Source organism: Patella vulgata, chromosome 2 (genome assembly GCF_932274485.2).
Source record: "Patella vulgata chromosome 2, xgPatVulg1.2, whole genome shotgun sequence".
Taxonomy (NCBI): domain Eukaryota; kingdom Metazoa; phylum Mollusca; class Gastropoda; family Patellidae; genus Patella; species Patella vulgata.
Window position 1 is genome coordinate 10012037 of NC_065880.2, and position 23202 is coordinate 10035238.

General features: G+C 39.0%; 1 protein-coding gene across 1 annotated transcript in view; it reads right to left on the bottom strand.

Moving 5' to 3' along the window:
* The window catches only part of LOC126812223 (sodium-coupled monocarboxylate transporter 2), a 51520-nt gene extending 30564 nt beyond the window's left edge, over nt 1–20956 (bottom strand). Inside the window, exons 1-3 of the mRNA XM_050538502.2 lie at nt 20806–20956; nt 15569–16087; nt 15099–15210 (exon numbers count right to left, since the gene is read on the bottom strand). Coding sequence (XP_050394459.1) covers nt 15099–15210; nt 15569–15828 — 372 coding nt within the window. The 5' untranslated portion in view covers nt 15829–16087; nt 20806–20956. The remainder of the gene's footprint in view (nt 1–15098; nt 15211–15568; nt 16088–20805) is intronic.
* Nucleotides 20957–23202: the final 2246 nt, after the last annotated feature.

A 23202-nucleotide genomic window follows, 5' to 3' on the forward strand; every position in this document is an offset into this window, starting at 1 on the left:
ATTAATGATTTTAGTAATGATGACCGAGACTATGCAAAAATTTCACCCGCTTCTTTCTCGGCTCATAGTGGATCAATTTGACTGAAATTTTCAGCAAATTACCTTTACACTATCTAGTTTTTAACTATTATAGCGAGAACTGCCATCTCTTTATCTTATCTCCCATAATGTATCTTTAAGTGTGCAATTAGGGAAATTTTGCCCGGACAACGACACTATGGCCTACTCTTATATCGAATTCCAACTACCAAGGGATCTTTTACGTGAACGGGTCGTCGGTTTTTCGTCCCATCCGAACGACTAGACGACTGCCCTTGTCAGGCCCTCCGTTCTGCACCACTGACAAGGGGAAAACCACACTGGAAAGTATCTTTTACGGCACGGTACATTACATTTTAAGTCAAAAGGCTTTTAAATCCTAGCTTTGCGTAATAGTGCAGTAAGCGGGTGTTATTGTTAAAAGTGATAAAAGGACCTTTCAATGATATCAATTCCTATACTGCAATGTATATTTATGAGCTCGAAGCTAAATAATAGATTATTGACCGAAAAAAACGCACAAACAAGCAAGACATAGAAAATACAAGAAAATTATTCCCCCAAAAAAATACCACAGGCACTTGAAGGGATTAAAATAAAACTTCGTACTACTGCTTGACTATATATTATAGTATATAAGAAGGTATTTCAGCCGCCATCTTTGTTTTCACGTCTTCAAGGCATTACGTCTGCTAACATCTCACAATACTCACTAGTTCTAACACTACCCGTCGTTTTTATTGCCAACGAGACCTTATTTGATCATTATTCAGCTTCCGATGTAATTAAATTGGCCATTTAACAGCTTTATTAATTACAAATCAAACGTGAAGCGCTGTCACTTGCCGAAATTCGTCTTCAACAGCCCGGAAATAAGTTGTGTTTGTAGCAGTCTGTATCACCCAGTCCCTCATAAACCTATCCGTTACTCGAAATTTGGTCGGTAAATGATCGAGCCTACGAAGCGAGGCCGCAGGTGCAGTCTGGATCACCCAGTTCCTAGGAAACTTTCGAGTAACGGATAGGTTTATGAGTGACTGGGTGATACAGACTGCTACAAACACAACTTATTTCCGGGCTGTTCGAGTTACATTTCGGAAAGTGATAGCGCTTCAAGTTTGATTTGTAATTAATAACGCCGTGAAATGACCAATTTAATTACATCAGAAGCTGAATAATGATCAAATAAGGTCTCGTTGGCAATTAAAACGACGGGAAGTGTTAGAACTAGTGAGTATTGTGAGGTGATAGCAGAAGAAATGTCTTGAAGACGTGTAAACAAAGATGGCGTCTGAAGTACCTTTTATATACTATAGTATATAGTCAAGCAGTAGTAAGAAGTTTTATTTTAATCCCTTCAAGTGCCTGTGAAAAATACAAATACTGCGCTGTATACAAACTTACAAAAATAAAACCCCCAACAGAAAAAAACCAAATGCATATTTATGAGCTCGAAGCTAAATAGATTATTGACCGAGAAAAACACACAAACAAGCAAGACATAGAAAATACAAGAAAATTATTCCCCCAAAAAATACAAATACTGCGCTGTATACAAACTTACAAAAATAAAAACCCCAACAGAAAAAACCCAAATGGATATTTATGAGCTCGAAGCTAAATAGATTATTGACCTAGAAAAACGCACAAACAAACAAGACATGGAAAATACAAGAAAATTATTCCCCAAAAAATACAAATATTGCACTGTATACAAACTTACAAAAATAAAACCCCCAACAGGAAAAACCCAAAAAACTCATCCCAAACGTTATCATGCATACAGCATATTCATACTATTATAGTGAAATATTCTCTTTTTATTGAAGATAGGGTTAATCCGTATACTGATTCGGGGGTTGGGTGGCTGAATGGTTAGCACGTGCGCGCTGTACCATAAAGTCTGTCATTGAGTCGACCTAGTTATATAAAGACGTACCCGACCTATTTATTCGACAATGTGCACTATTAATTACATAAAATGTCGCCAACATAAAAATCGAACAATAACTGAATATAGACGGTGTCAAATCATGTCACGCGTGTTGCACATTTATACTAATCTGCATAATGCAATAGTTTTTTTTTTTTTTTTATTGAAAGGGACTTTCATATGGGAAAAGTTTGCGCGTTCTTCGTGATCTGTCATCGATAATGAAAAGGCAATCTGTATAATCCAATACGTTTTTTTTTATACTTTTACTGAAAGCTACCTTTATATTGAAGAAGTTTAAAAATCCGCGGGGTTATGTGGCATGTGATTAAATGTAATGTCTAAGTAATGATTTATATAACATTTGAGGCCAAACGGAAGATAACGTAAGATCTGCATTAAGCAGAGAGAGGGAGAGAGAGAGAGAGAGAGAGAGAGGGAGAGGTTTAACGTCCACTCGACAAAACTAGGTCATTTCGGGACTAACGCATAGTTCAATTTTAATTCAATAATTCGCTTGCGAGTAGGGGTCTTTAGCAGTGGGAGGAAACCGGAGGACCCGGAGAAAATCCACGTGATTGGATAGGCGACCCTACGCCTTGTCATGTACAACCGGGGAATTGAAACCACACCAGTTGACTCAATGACAGACATTATGATACAACGCGCACGATGAAAAGGAAAATCCAGACGTCGTTTACAATCGAGAATAAGCTATTCTGGTCAAAACTTCAAATATTCATAACTTCGCTCAGAATAAAGTAATTTGACTGACATTTTCAATATATTCCTTTTTCATTATCTATTTTTGAACCATTATACCGAGACCTGTCAGCTCTTTTTCTAAATCTTACATAATATATCTTTAATATCGAAACCCAAAGCGTTTCAATTTCAATTTTTGGATATTATATTTATATCTATTTTAAACATACATTCTGCAAGAGCTAAATCTGTCTATTGCAGATCTTTCTTTAGGCCTGAAATGTTATCTAAATTATTAATTAGACATTAATTAACTTATCCAGACCAAAATCAACTCTCGTTGTCATCGTTAGTCTGCAATATTTACTGGATTGGAATCCGATCTGCTGCTCAAAGGCCATTGGAAAGCTGTCTAGTCGTTCGGATGGGACGAAAAACCGAGGTCCCGTGTACACATTGGCGTGCACGTAAAAGATCCCTTGGCAGTTGGAATTCGATATAAGAGTAGGCCGTAGTGCCGCTGCCCTGGCAAAATTTCCCTCATAGCACACTGTATGGCGTATGCCCGTCTTCGTTAGCCCAGGTTAGGAGCAGAACAGTAGGACGTTAAACTCCATTTCATTTTATTTCATTTCAAAGGCCATTGATGCTTAAATAAGAAAAAATTGGATAATCGAGACTTTGTTTTTATCGTACCGTCATTAGTAATAATGATCGAAGATAAGTCTAAAATTCAATCGCTAAATTCTCGGTTCAGAGCGGATCAATTTGACTGAAATTTTCAGCAAATTCCCTTAACATTGCCTAGTTTTTAACTATTATAGTGAGAACTGCCAGCTCTTTATCTAATCTCCCAAAAGGTATCTTTAAGTACAGAATATCTCTATTGACGTGTGCAATTCGATATAAATTTACTGTGAGCCGTAGCGCTGCAGTCCAGGCATAGCACACTGCGTGGCGTATTCCAGTCCACAGGGTGGATTGCCGAATGGTTAGCGGGTGCACGATGTATCATAAGATCTGTCATTGAGTCCACTGGCGTGGTTTCGATTCCTCGGTTGTACATAGGCTCGGCTGTCTAACCTCGTGGGTTTTCTCCGGGCCCTCCAGTTTCCTCCAACTGCGAAAGATCCGTACGCGCAAGCAAATTATTAAAATAAAATTAAACCATATGTTAATCCTGAAATGACCTAGTTTGTGTCGAGTGGACGTTAAAAAACATTTCTCATCTCTCTCTCTCTCTCTCTCTCTCCCTCTCTCTCTGTGGAGCAGAACAGTAGGACGTTAAACCCTATTACATTTATCTGGTGTTCTCTTTAACACAGTTTTAATATTAACAGGTGATGACGACACATGCCTACATAAACATCGTTTAAATAGCTTTTTTTCTCTTCGTGTATTTTAAATCTCGTGAACCCGATTACGGACATACGTCTAATCACTTTATTTCTATAATTTCAAGGTGTGGTTATTTTGCTTGAAGAATCTAACAGAAACACATATTTCTCCGACCGCAAATCTTCGCCATTATTAGCCCAGTCGGTGCAGAACAGTAGGACGTTAAATACCATTTCATTTCTTTTTTCATTGGTAAAGGTATGTTACATAAAATAAAATGAATAAATATGATAAACGAACCCCTACAGCAAGATATAATATTTACACAACGTTATTAAAAAAAGCTCACCAAAATGTTGAAGGGAACGAGTTTTAAGGATATTTTAATAACCGAATACAATGAATTTATATTGCGTTAATAAAATCAGTACAATAACAACCACGTACATAATAAAACTAATTAAATTTGAACTGTCTGTGTCATAAATAAAATTGTCGACTTTATTGTACTGAATTTTATATATCAGTTGGTTTGGCTGCATACCGGTCTGTATTGGTTCAAATATAACGTCATCATGTCTACAGCTGTTTTAAAACAATGCATATCTTATACAATTATTTTAAAATCATGTACATCGTCTACAATATGGTATACAATACAGCTGTTTTAAAACCATCATATCCATGTATATCGCATACATATGTTCCAAAACCCATGTACATTGTATGCAACGATATATCGTATACAATTGTTTTAAAACCCATGCACATCGTATGCTACTGTTTTAAACCCACGTACATCGTATGCAACTGCTTTAACACCATGTACATCGCCTATAATTGTATAACATATGTACCGTCTATACAGCTGTTTTAAAACCACCATATTCATGTACATCCGTACAGAGTTGTTCTAAACCCATGTACATCTTATGCAACTGTTTCAAAACCAGGTAAATCGTATGCAACCGTTTGAAAACCAGATACATCGTATGCAACTGTTTTAAAACCAGGTACATCGTATGCAACTGTTTTAAAACCAAGTACATCGTATGCAACTGTTTTAAAAATATGTACAACGTATGCAACTGGTTTAAAACCAGGTACATCGTATGCAACTGTTTTAAAAATATGTACAACGTAGGCAACTGTTTTAAAACCATGCACAGCGCCTACAACTGTTGTAAAACCATATACATCCGAAACTAAGTTCTATAACCGGGGTTCACTTTCTGTCAAAATACAGAAACCTAGTTGAACAGGTCTCCGACCCCTTAATTCGACAACGTGCACTATTAATTACGTAAGATGTCGCCATCATAAAAATCGAACAATAACTGAATATAGACGGTGTCAAATTCAAATCATGTCACGCGTGTTGCACATTTATACAAATCTGTATAATGCAGTACCTTTTTTTATTTTTTTTATTTTTTATTGAAAGGGAATTTCATATGGGAAAAGTTTGTGCGTTCTTTGTGTACTGTCGTTGATAATGAAAAGGCAATCTGTATAATCCAATAAGGTTTTTTTTATACTTTTATTGAAGAAGTTTAAATTTCCGCTGGATTATGGTCTTGGCATGTGATTTTAAAGTTAATGTCTAAGTAAAAATATTTTGCGTAATAGTGCAGTAAGCGGGTGTTATTGTTAAAAGTGATAAAAAGACCTTTCAATGACATCAGTTCTTACACTGTAATGCATATTTATGAGCTCGAAACTAAATAATAGATTATTGACCGAGAAAAACGCACAAACAAGCAAGACATAGAAAATACAAGCAAATTATTTTTAAAAAAAGTACAAATACTGCGCTGTATACAAACTTACAAAAATAAAACCCCCAATAGAAAAAAACCCATCCCAATACGTTATCATGCATACAGCATGTTCATACTATTATAGTGAAATATTCTCTTTTTATTGAAGATGGGGTTAATCCGTATACTGATTCAAAGCAGCTGATATTTATCTCGCTGACAAATTTCCACGGCTTATTTTGTTGGGTGGGTTTCTCGGTCAATAAAAGAGAGAAAGAGAGAGAGAGAAGAGAGAGAGAGAGAGAGAGAGAGAGAGAGAGAGAGAGAGGTTTAACGTCCACTCCACACAAACTAGGTCATTTCGGGACTAACTCATGGTTCAATTTTATTTCCATAATTCGCTTGCGCGTAGGAGTCTTTAGCAGTCGGAGGAAACCGGAGGACCTGGAGAAAACCCATGAGGTTGGACAGGCGACCCTACTCCTTGTCACGTACAATTGGGAATCGAAACGACGCCAGTTGACTCAATCACAGATCTTGTGATACAGCACGCACTTGCTTACAATTCGGCCATCCAACCCCTTGCATTAGGTAGATTTAGCTCTTTAAGAAGTAATAAATCCATAAAGTTGTTTTATTATGAATGTTAAACCTCTGCTTCTCATTTTTCGTATGTAAATTCAACAAAATAAAATGAAGGATTCAAAGGGATTTTGAATAGATAGTAATCTACACTACATGATGAACTCAACAACAAATAGACTGCATGTCGTCGTAACCCGGTTGTTCATCCACCATGCACAGTAACAGGTATTGTTGATAAAGATCCGTGAGTAAAATTTTTGTCTACAGAAAGTTGGACTCGACACGGCGAAAGTGCACGTTTCAGTCTCGAAGTGATTTCTGTTTAACCACGCAGTATGATAATACTCAGCACTAGAGGCTATGAGACTATAAATAGCCATCACACGTGCAATTCTCTACACATCTATTAACTATTACAGCCGAAAAAAATCTATTGTTGACGATTCTGAATAGCAGTAAAAGTTAGCTTTTTGGTTATTACTGCAGCTTTAGACTCTGCCAATGTATAACTCTCTCCGGAGATCACTCGTATGACCACTTCAAGGGTGGAGGCACTGTGGCTAAGTGGGTAAGACTCTGGCTCACTAGCCTGAAGATCGCGTCACTCACATGTTCGATCCCTGCATTGGCCGAGAAAGTTCATCGGGATTTTCCGACGTGGTTTCCCCTTGTCACTGGTGCAGAACGGAGGGTCTGACAAGAACAGCTGTCCAGTCGCTCGGATCGGACAAAAAACAGTGTATACATTGGCGTGCATGCAAAAGATCCCCTGGCAGTTGGAATTCGCAAAAGAGTAGGCCATAGTGCCCCTGCCCGGGAAAAATTTCCCTCATAGCACACTGTATGGCGTATGCCCGTCTTCATTAGCCCAGTTGGAGCAGAACAGTAGGACTTTAAACCCCATTTCATTTCATCTAATTTTTCCACTTCAAAGTGTTGAAGATCAACCTAAAGTCACCTGATGAGTGTACGGTAAACACAATATAAACCCCTTGTATATATAAATACACACGTTTTACCTGGTAAATAACACACTGACCACAAGATAAATAAACCTCACTTACTAGGTCGGTGAATACTAAACAGATTCCAACTCAATATTGACCTAGAGAGCCCCTCTTCATTTGCCAGACTTCTCCTTGCCAACATGTCCAGTCGTTCGGATAGGCCGTAAAATAACTGGATTTTCTCTAGGTCCTCCGGTTTCCTCCCACTGCTAGAGACCCCCACGAATTATTGAAATGAAATTGAACCATATGTTAGTCCCGAAATGACCTGGTTTGACTCAATGATAGACCTTATGATACAACGCATACACGCAAACCATTCGCCCCCCTCCTTCCCCCGCAATGGCGAGCAGTTATGATGTAAGATTCGAAACCTCCTATTCATAAAAGAAATTTGCTGTCACTTCTTTTTTCAACTCTTTGTTACGAACCAACCGTTGTGAAATGAAATGAAATGAAATGAAATGGGGTTTAACGTCCTACTGTTCTGCTCCTAACCTGGGCTAATGAAGACGGGCATACGCCATACAGTGTGCTATGGGGGAAATGTTGCCCGGGCAGCGGCGCTACGGCCTACTCTTATATCGAATTCCAACTGCTAAGGGATCTTTTACGTGCACGCCAATGTGTACACGGGACTTCGTCTTACCCACTTAGCCACGTGATCCCCGAACCAGCCGTTGTTACAATTGTATAAATAGCTGGACACCAACACAATGGAATGTTGATAAGACGGATAATCCCCTTACAAGACATCTTAAATTGGAAAGTTTAACGATAGGTACCCGACATCAGAGTTCGTGTGATTTAAACACTGTCATAACTTTATTCAGGTTTAACAAAGTTCAAGGTCAACAAACCTATGACGTAGGTGTTACGTTCTATTAACTCTGAAAACGCTTTAATTACCCGACTGGACCCTGTTGCACAAAAAACTTTAATCTCCTTAAAATTGTTTTAAACTAAAATTTAGTCCTAACATAAGATAGATGCGTTTCACAAAACCATTTTATTGGCAATTTTAACTAAAATCAGTTTTAACTTAGGACAGCCGCCACCCTCTCCTAAATTAAAATCACGACATTATCAAACATTAATTACGGCAACATTGTTAGATCTATTGCGACATAGAGATAGATTTGGAATAGTGATAAAATTGCCATAATTTTAACATACCATCCATCATTCACAAAAACAATTTTAATTCAATTTCTTATCATAGCATGGGAAATACAACTAAGGCCCACTGTAAGGCAATTTGAGCAATTAGACGACGCCCCAAATTAGAACCCCCAAGAACAAAAACACTAAACATACGCCCACAGCAGCTAAGTCGTCCTGGGGGTCAACAGGGGTTGTCGCATATCTTTTCATTTGTCAGAAATGAAAATGAAATGAAATGAAATGGGGTTTAACGTCCTACTGTTTTGCTCCGAACTGGGCTAATGAAGACGGGCATACGCCATACAGTGTGCAATGAGGGAAATTTTGCCCGGACAGCGGCACTACGGCCTACTCTTATATCGAATTCCAACTGCCAAGGGATCTTTTACGTGCACGCCAATGTGTACACGGGACCTCGGTTTTTCGTCCCATCCGAACGACTAGACAGCTTTCCTTGTCAGCCCCTCCGTCCTGCATGTCAGAAATGAAAACATTTACAACACACTAAAATTTGATTACGAGTAACCTATTTGGCTTCTAGTTCTGCCCTATTCTAACATTTATCATACAAAATATTTAATATCAATTGCCATAATCATTGGAAATCGCTGAGAATCAATAGGATTCTTCGTCTCGTGACCTTAAACACTGTGTATCAATTTAAAGTCAAATTGATATTAACTTTAGCCTCCAAACCGTCCACAAGATTTTTTTTTAAGAGTAATTCTCTCCGTTCTTTAGAAATTAAACAAGTATATGAACTAAGTATGTCAATCGGTGGCATGGGGATTAATAGTAAGGACAACATATAGTCATTCGGAAGGAACGTCAAGCCGGTATTATAATCGTCAGTGGTCTGTATCCTATTTATATCTCTATTTTGATATTATATTGTTCACACGTTCTACTGTATGCGATCTAGAGTATCACATTAACAGAAATAATGTCCGATCACGTTCGACATATATACCTACTTCATACCAATATTTGTTTTAAAAACGGGGTTACTTAAACTATTCGAGTAACATGTTGACATTGGTCTAGGTTATAGTCAGGGCAGAGTCGGGTGTTTTCTTTTCTTGGTCATTTTGTTTTAGAGATAACTCTAAGGTCAATTGTAGTTTATACTTGCAGAGAAATGAGGTTAAACGTCCACTCGACACAAACTAGCTCATTTTGGGACTAACATACGATTCAATTTTATTTGAATAATTCGCCTGCGCATAGGGGTCTTGAACGGGGGGGGGGGCGGCGAAAACTCACGAGGTTGGACAGGCGACCTTACTCTTTGTCACGTCAACCGGGGAATCGAAACGACGCCAGTTGACTCAATGATAGACCTTATGATACAACGCACACGCGCTAACCTTCGGAATCCAACCCACCCCTCTCCCAACTTTTTGACTATTCATTTAGCTTTCCGTTTTATGATTAACTTTTAATTTTTAAATAAAGACATTGCATAAGAACTTGGATTGAGTCAGCAATTTGTTTTTGTATTGGAAGTTTTTATATGGGGGCGATTAACAGAGAAATGAAATTTGGGTTTAACGTCCTACTGTTATGCTCCGACTGTGCGAATGAAGACGGGCATACGCCATGCAGTGTGCTATGAGGGAAATTTTGCCCGGACAGCGGCGCTACGGTCTACTCTTATATCTAATTCCAACTGCCAAGGGGTCGTTTACGTACACGCCAATGTGTACATTGGACCTCGGTTTTTCGTCCTATACGAACGACTAGACAGCTGTCCTTGTCTGGTCCTCCGCCCTGCGCCCCTGACAAGAGGAAACTACACCCGAAGCGATTAAAGAGCCGCTTTCTATTCTGTAGAGTATAATATCGAAAGCAAGTTGTGAATAAAAACTAAAGTTACCAATTATTAGATAAAGAAATTGAACTGAAGAAAGTAAATAAACATCTTGAGTCATGAATACATTTGTGTATTAATTATGTCTTGCTTTTATACGAAACTATTAAAGTGCTACTCTATATGGAGTATGGCGTATAAACTAATCGACAATGATTAGCTTTATAAATAATGCAGCGTGGTTTCTCTTTGTCAGTGGTACTAGTGGTTCGGATGAGACGAAAAACCGACGTCCGGTGTACAGATTGACGTCATTGCAAAAGAACCCCCGACAGTTGGAATTCGATATAAGAGTAGTCCATGACCCGCTGTCCGGGTAAGATTTCGTACATAGCGCACTGTAGTATGGCGTATATCCGTCTTTATTAGCCCAGTCGGAGCAGAAAACTAGGACGTTAAACCCAATTTCATTGTACGTAACGAAGAACAAGAGTGTGCGTTAAATCATAAGGTCTATCACTAAGTCAAGTGGCGTGGTTTGGATTCCCAGTTTGTACTTGACAAGGACTATGGTTGCCTGTCCAACCTCGTCGGTTTTCCCACTGCTAAAGACCCCTACGGGCAAGCGAATTATTGAAATTAAATTGAGCCATGGGTTAATCCCGAAATGATCAAGTTTGTGTTGAGTGGACGTCACCCCCGCCCCCTTCTCTATTCTGTTGAGTATGATATCATTTAGGTTCTAAATATATGATTAGCTTATCAAACATACATTATGCAAGAGCTATATTTATCTATTGCAGGTCTTTATTTATTTATTTATTTATTTATTTATTAATTAGACATTAATTACCCTATCCAGACCATAATCAACTCTAGATGGTTATGCTAGCCTGCGATCTTTACTGGATTATGAGCCGATTTACTGCATAACTTTCCTTCACGATTTAACAATTAAATGGATAATCGAGACTTTGCTGTTTATCGTACTGACTTTAGTAATGATGATCGAGGCTAGGCGGAAATTTCAACCGCAAGAGCAGTGGACACATTAGCCGAATCGATCGGCCGAATCGTTCGGCCGAATCAATCGGTGCCGAATTTTATTCGGCCGAAAGGGTGGACACACTAGCCGAATGCTTCGCCCGATTCAACCTGTCGATTGCATCACCTTTCACGTCACATGATTAAAAATGGCGGCGTCTATGTCTTCAATCTACCACGTGACTTCTCGATATGAGTGGTGATTGGCTAATAAATTCTATATTCGGCCGAATGCTTCCGCAAAGCGGACACACCAAGCGAATATAATTCGGCCGAATATATCAAACCTGTTTGATTCGGGCGAAGAAATTCGGCCGAATGACAGTGGACACACTAGGCGAATTTCGACGTCGACTCGGCCGAATCATTCGGCTAGTGTGTCCACCGCATTAGTTCTCGGTTCATAGTGGATCAATTTGAATGGAATTTTCAGCAAATTGCCTTTGCATTATCTAGTTTTTAACTTTTATAGTGGGAACTACCAACTCGATATCGAATATCCCAGAATGTATCTTTAAATACAGGAACTAAATTAAAGTACGGGAAGTTTTTTCTATCGTAATTCTGTCCGGCTTTTATACAATATGATTTAACATTATTGTAATAGATTTATTGATTCCAGATCGTTGCCATGAAATTTAAGTAAAGTCAAGAGTTATTTCAAGTCCTAACGTTCTCACTGACAAGAAAGTGTCCTTTCTTTATAATAAATCTTAGAGAACAGATGGTCCCAGAAAACATGGTGCTTCAAGTTGAAGATTTGTCCACAAACTGACATGTCTCTTTTCTAACTCCATGGCAGCGCTTCCTGGCCTGCTCTTTAGTTTTTGTTTTTGTTCCATGCATACGGCAACCTTGACATCACGTGCTGGTCACGAGCTGCGCAGAAGGCAACCAACAGATGTAGAGCACTTCAGGGTTTGAGATTTGATTTGGGTTTGTCAATAAATATTCCAGGAGATAATCCAGACAGCAAAACGTAAATTACCAAATTTGCTTTCAGGATCAAGGTGATTACGTGGTAATGGCCTTGAAATCAAAGGTGTTAATGCACTAACAAAGATAGGTTGCCAGACAACGAAACATACGCCCAACGCAGCTAAGTCGTCCGTGCAGTCAATAAGAGTTGTCACAAATTTTTTCTATTGTCGGTAATGAAACATTTATAATACACTAAAATCTGATTAAGAGTAAGAACTCATTAAGTAATTATCCAAAAATAATTAAAAATTGTATGGCTTTTAGTTCTGTCCCATGCTAACATTTAGAATACGAAACATTTAATATCATGACCTTAAACACTGTGCATAAATTTAAAGTCAATCGGATATTAACTTTAGACTCTAGAGCGTACTCAAGCAATTGTGGACGCCGGACCGACGGACAGACAGACGGACCGACGGACAGACAGGGCGACGACAATGTACGACCACATTTCAAAGTGGGCGTATAAAAAGTACATTAAATCATATGGGGCGTAACATCCGGGCAAAATATCCGCGTCCACGAGATTTTTCAAAGTGATCAAGGGCCATAACTCTGGCACTTATTATCGGAAATCACTGAAAATCAATAGGCCTCGTCGTCTCACGACCTTAAACACTGTGTATAAATATAAAGTCAATCGAATATTAACTTCAGCCTCTAGAGCGCACACAAGCAATTGTGGACGCCGGACGGACGGACAGACGGGGCGACAATATGCGACCATATTTCAATGTGGGCGTTACATACTCAGGAACCCCAGTCTACCCACCCTGTCCCTGTTTTAATAAACTAATAGTAAGCGCAAGTGGACTGCACCATACATAATTACACAAAACAAAAGTACGGACAAGACACAATACGCAGAAATCACAAACAAACGTACATATCAGATAAATGAATGGATCCGGGGGCTATATAGCCGTAAGCTAAGGTGTCATACAAGTGCAGCGTGGTATTGTGTGTGAGTTAGTTGTATTTTACGTCCGCTTCCACAGAGGTGATATTCTTCTTCTTCTTCTTCTTAGTGTTTAACGCCAGCTTCCACCGACGGTGATATCTCAGACAAATGATCGACCAGCTAGACTCTCTAGACCACTAGGCCATCCCAACCCTCGGCGTTGTATTTACATGTTATGTATATTATATTGCATCAAGTGGGGCGTGTATTAACACAGGGTCGTTGTGTTTATATGATGGGGCGTGTATTAACACAAAGCCTCAGTGTCAATACATGTAGATATTAAAATTGTTGTCAGTAAACATTGTATGCTGATGAATAGATGTCAGTTTATTTGATATAAGATTAGATCGGTGTATATTTACACTTAAAACAATTATACTACTAGTAACATAACATGGCTCAGAGAGAGAGAGAGAGGGAGAGAGAGAGAGAGAGAGAGGGGGGGGAGAGAGAGGGGGAGAGAGAGAGAGAGGGGAGAGAGAGAGAGAGGGGAGAGAGAGAGAGAGGGGAGAGAGAGAGAGGGGGGAAAGAGAGAGAGAGAGAGGGAGAGAGAGAGAGAGGAGAGAGAGAGAGAGAGAGAGAGGGAGATGAACGTCTTATTTTTCTGCACTATCCAAGCTAAAGTCACGTGACCGGGTTTTCTAACCTCGTGTCGTATTCTCCTTCACGGTATTGCAGGACGGACGGTCTAACAAAAGAAAACCGGCGAGAACGTGGTTTGTGATAAATGATAAGGCCAGCTCAATTTTTCGTCATAGGTCACGAGATGTGTATAGGGCTACCGCTAATCCCAACCCTGGCCCTAACCCTGGACCTAGCCGCAATGCTTACCCTAACCCTAACCTACAATCTCGCCAACAATCACGTGCCCTAACCTTATTTACATCTCAACGACCTTGACATATAATGAGCAGGCCTTAACAAATTGATTTAGCCGCGAGAACCTCCAGTTATTAACAAATCATTTTCTACATAACGACGAGAACGCCTACGGGGCAGGTAAAGCCGGGGATGGAGAGGCCATCTTTTAAACTTCATCCCTTTCTTTTACCTAATTGATTAATGACGTCAGTATATGTTATAAATCTGTCATTAATCACACGCGCACCTGTTTAAACCTTATATCTATCTTGTTACGTATTTCATTTATCTAAAAGCGCAGTTTATTTACCATAACAATGTCAGTGTAACTTGTTCGGCTTTGACGTCCGGTTTGCTGATTAAAAACCAGTTTGATAAGTAATTCTCTGGATAACTCCGTCGTCAGTATTTGACGTTTTTGTTAGTAAGTGGTTTTTGATCAGAGTACAGCAGGGGACCTTAATAGTTTTACTCATAAATACCTCTCATTTATAATTCCCCAGTTGTACGTAACAATGGGTAGTGCCGCCTGTCCAACTTCCTGTGTTTTCCCCGGGTCCTCCGGTTTCCTCCCACTGCTAATTATTGAAATAAAATTGAACCATGTGTTAGTCGCGAAATGACCTAGTTTGTGTCGAGTGGACGTTAAACTCCATGTCTCTTTTCTCTCTCTCTCTCTCTCTCTCTCTCTCTCTCTCTCATTTCGGGAATAACATAGCAGTGGGAGGAAACCGGAGTACCCGGAGAAACCCTACGAGGTTGGACAGGCGTTCCTACTCCTTGTCACGTACAACCGGGGAGACGAAACCACGCCAGTTAACTCAATGACAGACCTACTGATACAGCGCCCACGCTAACCGTTCGGACATTCGTACCATGACGGAGATAAAATAACGAAACTTACCTCATAAGCACTGGTAACTTGCATTCTATAAAATATTGGTATAAAAATATGAGCTGCAGCTGCTACCACAAATAAATACGACAACCCAATCCACCAATACATAGTAGTATAGCTAAAAAAAACCAATACATAGTAGTATAGCTAAAAAAAAAACAATAGCCAAACAATAAATACGACAACCAATCCGCCAATACATAGCAGGATAGCTAAAAAACAAACAATACATAGTAGTAGAGCTAAAAAAACCCAATACATTGTAGTATAGCTAAACAAAACAATACATAGTAGTATACATAGTAGTATAGCTAAAAACAATACATAGTAGTATAGCTAAACAAACAATAGACAAAACAATAAATACGACAACCAATCCACCAACACATAGTAGGATAGCTTAAAACAATATCGACAAAATAAATACGACAATTAATCTACCAATGAATAAAAAATATTAAAATCTGTGTACTTACTTATACATTTCAGCTGGTGTACCAAGCAAAGTAATGGCGGACATGAAACTAGCCAATAGGGAAAGCGCTACAGGATAAGGACTCATATTTCTCCCTGCTAGTAAAAATTCATGAATATTCTTCTTCTTCCGGTCTTTAAACGCGAAATAAAACCCAATTCCCGCCGAAATTACCAAAATGGCGGCAAATATGACGTAATCCCATGGTGTGAAAGAATTAACGATTCCCGTTCTGTAACTATATTTGGCTGGGTCCACCATGTTGATTGATTTTAGCCTATTCCTGTCAGAATGAAAATAAGTCCACTATGTATTTATCCTGAAGAAAATCACGTGGTTATACCGTAGGCTTTGATGACGCCACTTTAACAGTGCCACATTCATCCAATCAAGACTTTATGAAAGTAACTTAGCCCCCACGTGTTGATGACGTCACAATAAATACAAAACATGTAATAGAAATCGGTAATTTTGTTCTTCGGTAGAATATTCCCAACCAATATACGAGACTTGATTCAAACTGCAATAAAAACAAACATTAAATATTTAAGGTTTATTTAGAAATACAATGAATTATATAATTTCTTTGGTCAAGCGAGAGGGGTGCTACAAAGGCGAAGCCTGTTCCCAAACTTTGGGAGAAAAGACTCCTTCATAAACTTTCTTATTATCCCAGGAAACAGGAAATCTCGGAGAAAACTCCTGTCCAATCTCATGGCTTTTCTCATGGCTTTTTGATGAATAATCAATAAGCGTTGAGCAGCAGATCGGATTCTAATCCATTAAATGTCACAGACTAACGATGACATCGGGAGTAGATTATGGTCTGGATAAGTAAATTAATGTCTAATTAATAATTTAGATAACATTTCAGGTCTAAAGAAAGACCTGCAATTGGCAGATATAACTCTTTAAAAAGTTGAAACGGTCTATTTTTGAACTATTATACAGACATTTTACATAATGCGGCTTTAAATAAGAGAAAATCGGAGTCCTGCTATGGTTAACTGACCGTGAAGCTCGAGATACGACAACACGGTGTGTCTTTATTATGAAATAAATTACATTATGTCAGGAGAATGTCCGCTTTCAAAAGACGTAAATGACATCTTTTTTTTGAGTGACGCTAATAAAATTTTATATCAAATTTTATAGCTAAAAAAACTCTATCTGATTATACTTGTAAATATTTCTTGGTGTAGTGATGAATACGAAAGGTACATACTAAAGCAGTGTTTATTCTAGGTAAAGTAGACCAAATCATAAAATAGTTCAAATAGGAATTCGAAATAAACTCTAGGCTGTAGTGCAGCAGTCCAGCCAAAATATCCCTCGTGGCACACTGCACGGCGTATGCCCGTCTTCATTAGCTTAGTCGGGCCAGAACAGTAGGACATTAAAAGGGAGCCACGGTGGCTAAGTGGGTAAGACGCTGGTTCGCTAGTCTGGAGGTCGCGTGTTTGATCCCTGCATTGGCTGAGAGAGTTCATCGGAATTTTCCGGTCTGATGTTCCCTTGTCAGTGGTGCAGAACGGAGGGCCTGACAAGGACAACTTTACTGTCTAGTCGTCCGGATGGGTCGAAAACCCGAGGCCCCGTGTATACATATAGGCGTCACGTAAAATATCCCTTGACAGTTGGAATTCTATGTAAGAGTAGGCCATAGTGCTGCTGCCCGGGCAAAATTTCCCTCATAGCACACATTGCATGGCGTATGCCCGTCTTCATTAGCCTAGTCGAACTAGAACAGTAGGACGTTACCCCCCGACCCTTCATTTCTCTCTGTTGCTCGCTTGGTAACTAATAAAGGCCGTACAATGTTTACAAAGAATGTATATAAATTGAATAAAGGATATAGGTCCTGTGTGATAATACCACCAAGTTTATAATATTTTATCTTTTAAATCTCGAGGGGTGGCTGAGTGTGTACATATGATAGCAGTTATATTTACTCCAAGAGATCTAACAATATATGAAATATAAATGAAACAAAATGGGGTTTAACGTCAAACTGTTCTATTCCGGCTGGGCTAATAAAGACAAGCATACGCCATTCAGCCTGCTATGAGGGAAATTTTGCCCAGGCTGCGGCACTATGGCCTACTCTTATATCGAATTCCAACTGCCAATGGATCTTTTACGCATCCCAATGGATACACACAACCTCGTTTTTTGTCTCATCTGAACGATAAACTTTTTTGGCCACTGTAGGGATCGGACACCCGATCTCCAGACAAGCGAGTCAGCGTAAAGTTTAAAGAACTCTATCTTGAGAAAATAACCAAACAAATGCCCCCATAGCACACTGCCTGACTGAATGTCTAATTACGTCACAGAACGTGTATTACGGCCGAAGGTTATCTTTATCTGCACACTTATTTTCTCAAGGTGTTGAATTTCTACCATTTTTTTTTCATGGGTATAGGTTGATTGGTCTATTTATAGACAAATAGGTTCAATGGCGATAAATTCTAGAACATATTCTCATTAAGATACGTGTTAATCTAAAATTTGACATAACGCCAAACTATGTGCTAATCATATTAAACGTTCTTAGACTCGTGCGAATGGCGGTAAATAGTTTACTGGGTAACCTTTAAGGATAGTTGAGAGCCACGGTGGCTCAGTGAGTTAGACGTTACCTCGCTTACTTGGAGGACCCATGTTCGGGAAGGTTCGTCTGGATTTTGCAGTGCGGTTTCACACTGTCAGTGGTGCAGGACGAACGGGTGGGACAAAAAACCGAGGTTCCGTGTACACATTGGCGTGTAAGTAAAAGATCCCTTGACAGTTGGAATTCGATATAAGAGTAGGTCGTAGTGCCGCTGTCCGGGCAAAATTTCCCTAATAGCACACTGTATGACGCACGCCCGTCTTCATTGCCCAGTTCGGAGCAGAACAGTAGGATGTTAAACTCCATTTCATTTCATTTCATTTAAGGCTATATCCAGTATAATTCTACGTTGAGGTTACGTTATACGGCATTGACAAAACGTAATAATATAAACTAGTACCTTTTACTCATTTTACGCCTCCACGTACTATTTTATCTAACCATTTACACCTATTGTTCACCCAAACATACTCCCGACACATTTATTAATAATGTAAAGACTTGTTCTAGAATTTAATATAGTATCCCTTAACCCTTGTGCGGTCACGTTGCACAAAAAACGTTGTCGGCAACAAGGGGTAATCTAAGACCCCAGACAATAATAGGTTTTTGGGTGCATAATTTTATTCAAATACGATCAAATTACAGCTTCATATCAAGACTGAATAATAATCAATCAAAGTGAACAAAAATATTTGAGGTATTAACAGTGACGATATGAATTATAAGGTATTTTTGAAACCATACAAATCTACACATAACTTAATTGGCATTTCCATGTAGAATCTGTCTTTTAATGGGGTTGGTAGAGTACCTAGATTTGCTTTTAAATCTAGATAGAGAGAGAGAGATGGGGTTTAACGTCCACTCGACACAAACTAGGTCATTTCGGGACTAACATATGGTGTAATTTTATTTCAATAATTCGCTTGCGCGTACGGATCTTTCGCGGTGGGAGAAAACCGGAGGACCCGGAGAAAACCCACAAGATTGGACAGGCGACCCTACTCCTTGTCATGTACAACCGGGCACTCGAATCCACGCCCGTTGACTCAATGACAGACGTAATGATACAGCGCGCACATGCTAACTATTCGGCCATCCACTCCACACATTGATGAAAACGACGAAACGCATATTTACTGGTGATCAGTGTGCGTTTACTGGGTAACCTTTTAGTGGGGTTAAATGTTGTAAACAATGGCGTGGTTCTCGGTGTCAAGTTAAGACACTTTAACATGGTTTTAACAAGCGAGAGACACACACTCAGACAAACTAGCTCATTTCGGGATTAACATACGGATCAAATTTATTTTAATTATCCGCTAGCGGGTAGGGGTCTCTAGCAATCGGCGCCCCTAGTCCCCATGTCGACAGACATTCGTCAACCCCTTCCTACGGCGTGGAAATAAATTCCGAATCCCCCCCACCACCTGCCTACTGAAACCTATCTTATGTGTTAAACGTTGTACTGTCTTTAGAAACTAGAATAATTATTCATCATAAATCAGATTTTAATCTTACTAATATGTATCAATTGTTGAATATGTATATTAAGTGTTGATGTATATTAGTGTTGAATGTTAAATATATATATAATAAGTGCTGAATATGTATATTAATTGTTGAATATGTATATCAATTGTTGAATATGTATATCAATTGCTGAATATGTATATTAATTGTTGTATATGTTATTAATTGTTGAAAATGTATATTAACTGTTGAATATGTTTATCATTTGTTGAATATGTATATCATTTGTTAAATATGTATATCAATTGCTGAATATGTATATTAACTGTTGAATATGTATATTAACTGTTGAATATGTATATTTATTGTTGAATATATATATCAATTATTGAAAAGGTTTCGTAATTTAGAAATTGAAAGAGTTTAGACTCTGGTGTTTAACCATTCTTTATATTTCTCCAAGGGTACTTAATGTGAGGAGTCTTTCAGTTATCATGTGTTATCAATTTTAAAAAAACTGGGTTTTCAAACTTATTTTTTTGAGAAAAGGGAAAGTGTATAAGATTCAATTTGTAGATAACCATAATTTACACTGGTTGGATTTTATAAATTATTAACAATATTGCTACTGGACGTGGTTTGTTTTTGTTCTAAATTAAAAACAATATCACTACTTTAACAAAGACTGGACATGGTTGGTTTTTATAAATTAACAACAACATTATTGCTACTGGACGTGGTTGGTTTTTATAAATTAAAACCAGGAAGGCAGCCGTTTGGACACTCGCTCCGATAACGACACGGACTGTGTCGAGGCAAAGGATTTTAATGTGTGAACCCCGTTTTCTACAGGATGGAACGTCACAGTTCAAATAAATAAACCCCTGGCAGTTTGAATTCCAAGAAGGGATGTTGTAACATTGATTCAAAGCCTTCGTTAATACGCAAACAATTTAATTGAAATACGAAACAGTTTGAAACGTCTCAGTTGTAGTTCAAATATATAAACAAAGCCCTTGACAGTTGAAATTCGAAGAATATAAGACATATTACGTCATAAGAAAATATACATAAAAAGTCTTAATTAATACTAGAATAATTTGAGAACATAATTTTAAAATAAATAATAAGAGAAAAACGTTGCTTACCTTACAGAGAAAAACGTAAATAGATACCTATCAAAATCACACACACACACATACAAGTATAATACTATCCGCGGGAAAGTGTATATGCTGCACAATAACACAGTATATCCAAAATGTATAGTTTACGTTTTAATAACAACACCACGTCACACCCGCTGCACAATATAAACTATTTCCCCACACACAAACAACTCCACTAGTTTGTAAAACCACGCCCCCTCACTTGTCAAACTCTTGACAGATAATTTGAATGAAAGGCAGATGTTACTGTTACACATGTAGGTGTACCCTTATCTGTACTTCACCAGGTAAAAATAGGTCATTTCTATACATCCCGGTATAGCGCATAGAATATTACCTTGACCACAATAAATATGTTTGTCGAGATGAAAAATAAAAAGAGTGGCGTGCAGTAAAAGGGGAGGGGTATTTCGGGACTAACATATATATATATATGGTGTACAATTATATATCAATAATTTCTGCGCGTGTAGGGGTCACTAGCAGTAGAGAGAAATCAGAGGACCAGCTGAAAAATCACGAGGTTAGACATGCGACCTTACGCCTTATCGCGTACAAGAGTAATATGGAAATCCACGCCAGTTGACAATGCTATACCTTATGATTTAGACCATTGCCCCCCCCCCCCCTCCCAACGTTTATGAAAAACATTTAACGTCACTTGACACAAACTAAATTATTTTCAGACTAACATATGGTTCAATTTTATTACAATAGTTCGCTTGCATGTAGAGATCTTTAGCTATAGGAGGAAACCGGAGGACCCGGAGAAGACCCACCAGGTCGGAAAGGGACCCTACTCCTTGTCAAGTATTAGTGATGAATCGAAACCACGCCAACGGCAGACCTTAAGAGCCAACGCACACGCATTAAATCATTTGGTCACGCAACCGGCTGATTAACAACCGAGAAAGAGAGAAATGGAGTTAAACGTCGACTCTACACAAACTAGGTCATTTCAGGACTAACGTATTGTTCAATTCTATTTCAATAATTCGCTTGCGCGTAGGGGTCTTTAGCAGTGGGAGGAAACCTACGAGGTTAGACAGGCGACCCTACTCCTCGTCACGTACAAGCGGGGAATCGAAACCACGCCAGTTGACTCAATGACAGATCTTATGATACAGTGCGCACGCGCTAACCATTAAGCCACCGAACGCCCCCTCTGATGAACAAAGTAGATTTCGAAACTGGATAATAGAACAAAGAAGTATTGGTAACTGGATAATAGAAAACAAGCAGGATAATAGAAAACAAACACCGAATATGATAAAAACCAGCTGATCGTGTAAACAGGTTGATTTTCAATTAGTCCACGGGGCGCCCCCCTTATTCACCTCAAATGTCAAAAGTTCACCCAAAATATAATGATGCATGTAATAGTTTTTATAATAGATCAATAATGTATTGTTGTCATTCTTCTATAGAATCTGAAGGTCAGACCGTTTCGTCGGGACGTCCATCATAGCCTGAAGGTCAGACCGTGTTGTGGGCACGTCCAACATAGCTTGAAGGTCAGACCGTGTTGTGGGGACGTCCATCATAGCCTGAAGGTCAGACGGTATTGTGGGACGTCCACCGTAACCCGAAGGCCAGACCGTGTTGTGGGGACATCCACAATAGCTAGTAGGTCAGACCGTGTTGTGGGGAAGTCGATCCACCATAACCTGTAGGTCAGACCGTGTGGTGGGGACGTCCACCGTAACCCTTCTTCTTAGTTAGTTGTATTTTACGTCCGCTTCCACCGAAGTGATATCGCAGACAATCACCGTAACCCGATAGCCAGACGTCCCCACAACACGGTCTGGGCTTCGGGTTATGGTGGAAGTTCCCACAACACGGTCTGGCCACCGTAACCCGATAGCCAGACCGTGTTGTGGGAACTTCCACCATAGCCCGAAGCCAAACTGTGAGAGGAGGATAACGTTTATTTCTATAATTTGTATGTACGTGAGGTCTAAAACAGTGGGAGGGAGCCCAAGATATTTGTCAATTACAAGCGGGGAATCGAAGCCACACTATTTGCCTTCAATGACAGACACGTTAAATCCTTCGGCTAACCAATCCGCTGTGTTCATTAAGACGATGGAGTTTGATGCTTGTTTTTACGGCTTCAAATCAGCCATTGGCTATTCAGTTTCCGTTCGAATTGTCGTGGATTACGATTCGACATGTTTCAGACTGTTATCATCTCTTGTTTGATTTTGATATTCACAATCTAGTGGGATCCGTTTTTAATGAAGTCGACATCTTGATGTAACATAATTTGAATTTTATGTTGTTATTTGATAATGTAGGCTATAATGGCGTGATGTCATAGTGTTTTTGTAATACTGCTACAAATCAGCAACACAGTTCACGCCACACTGGATTAGT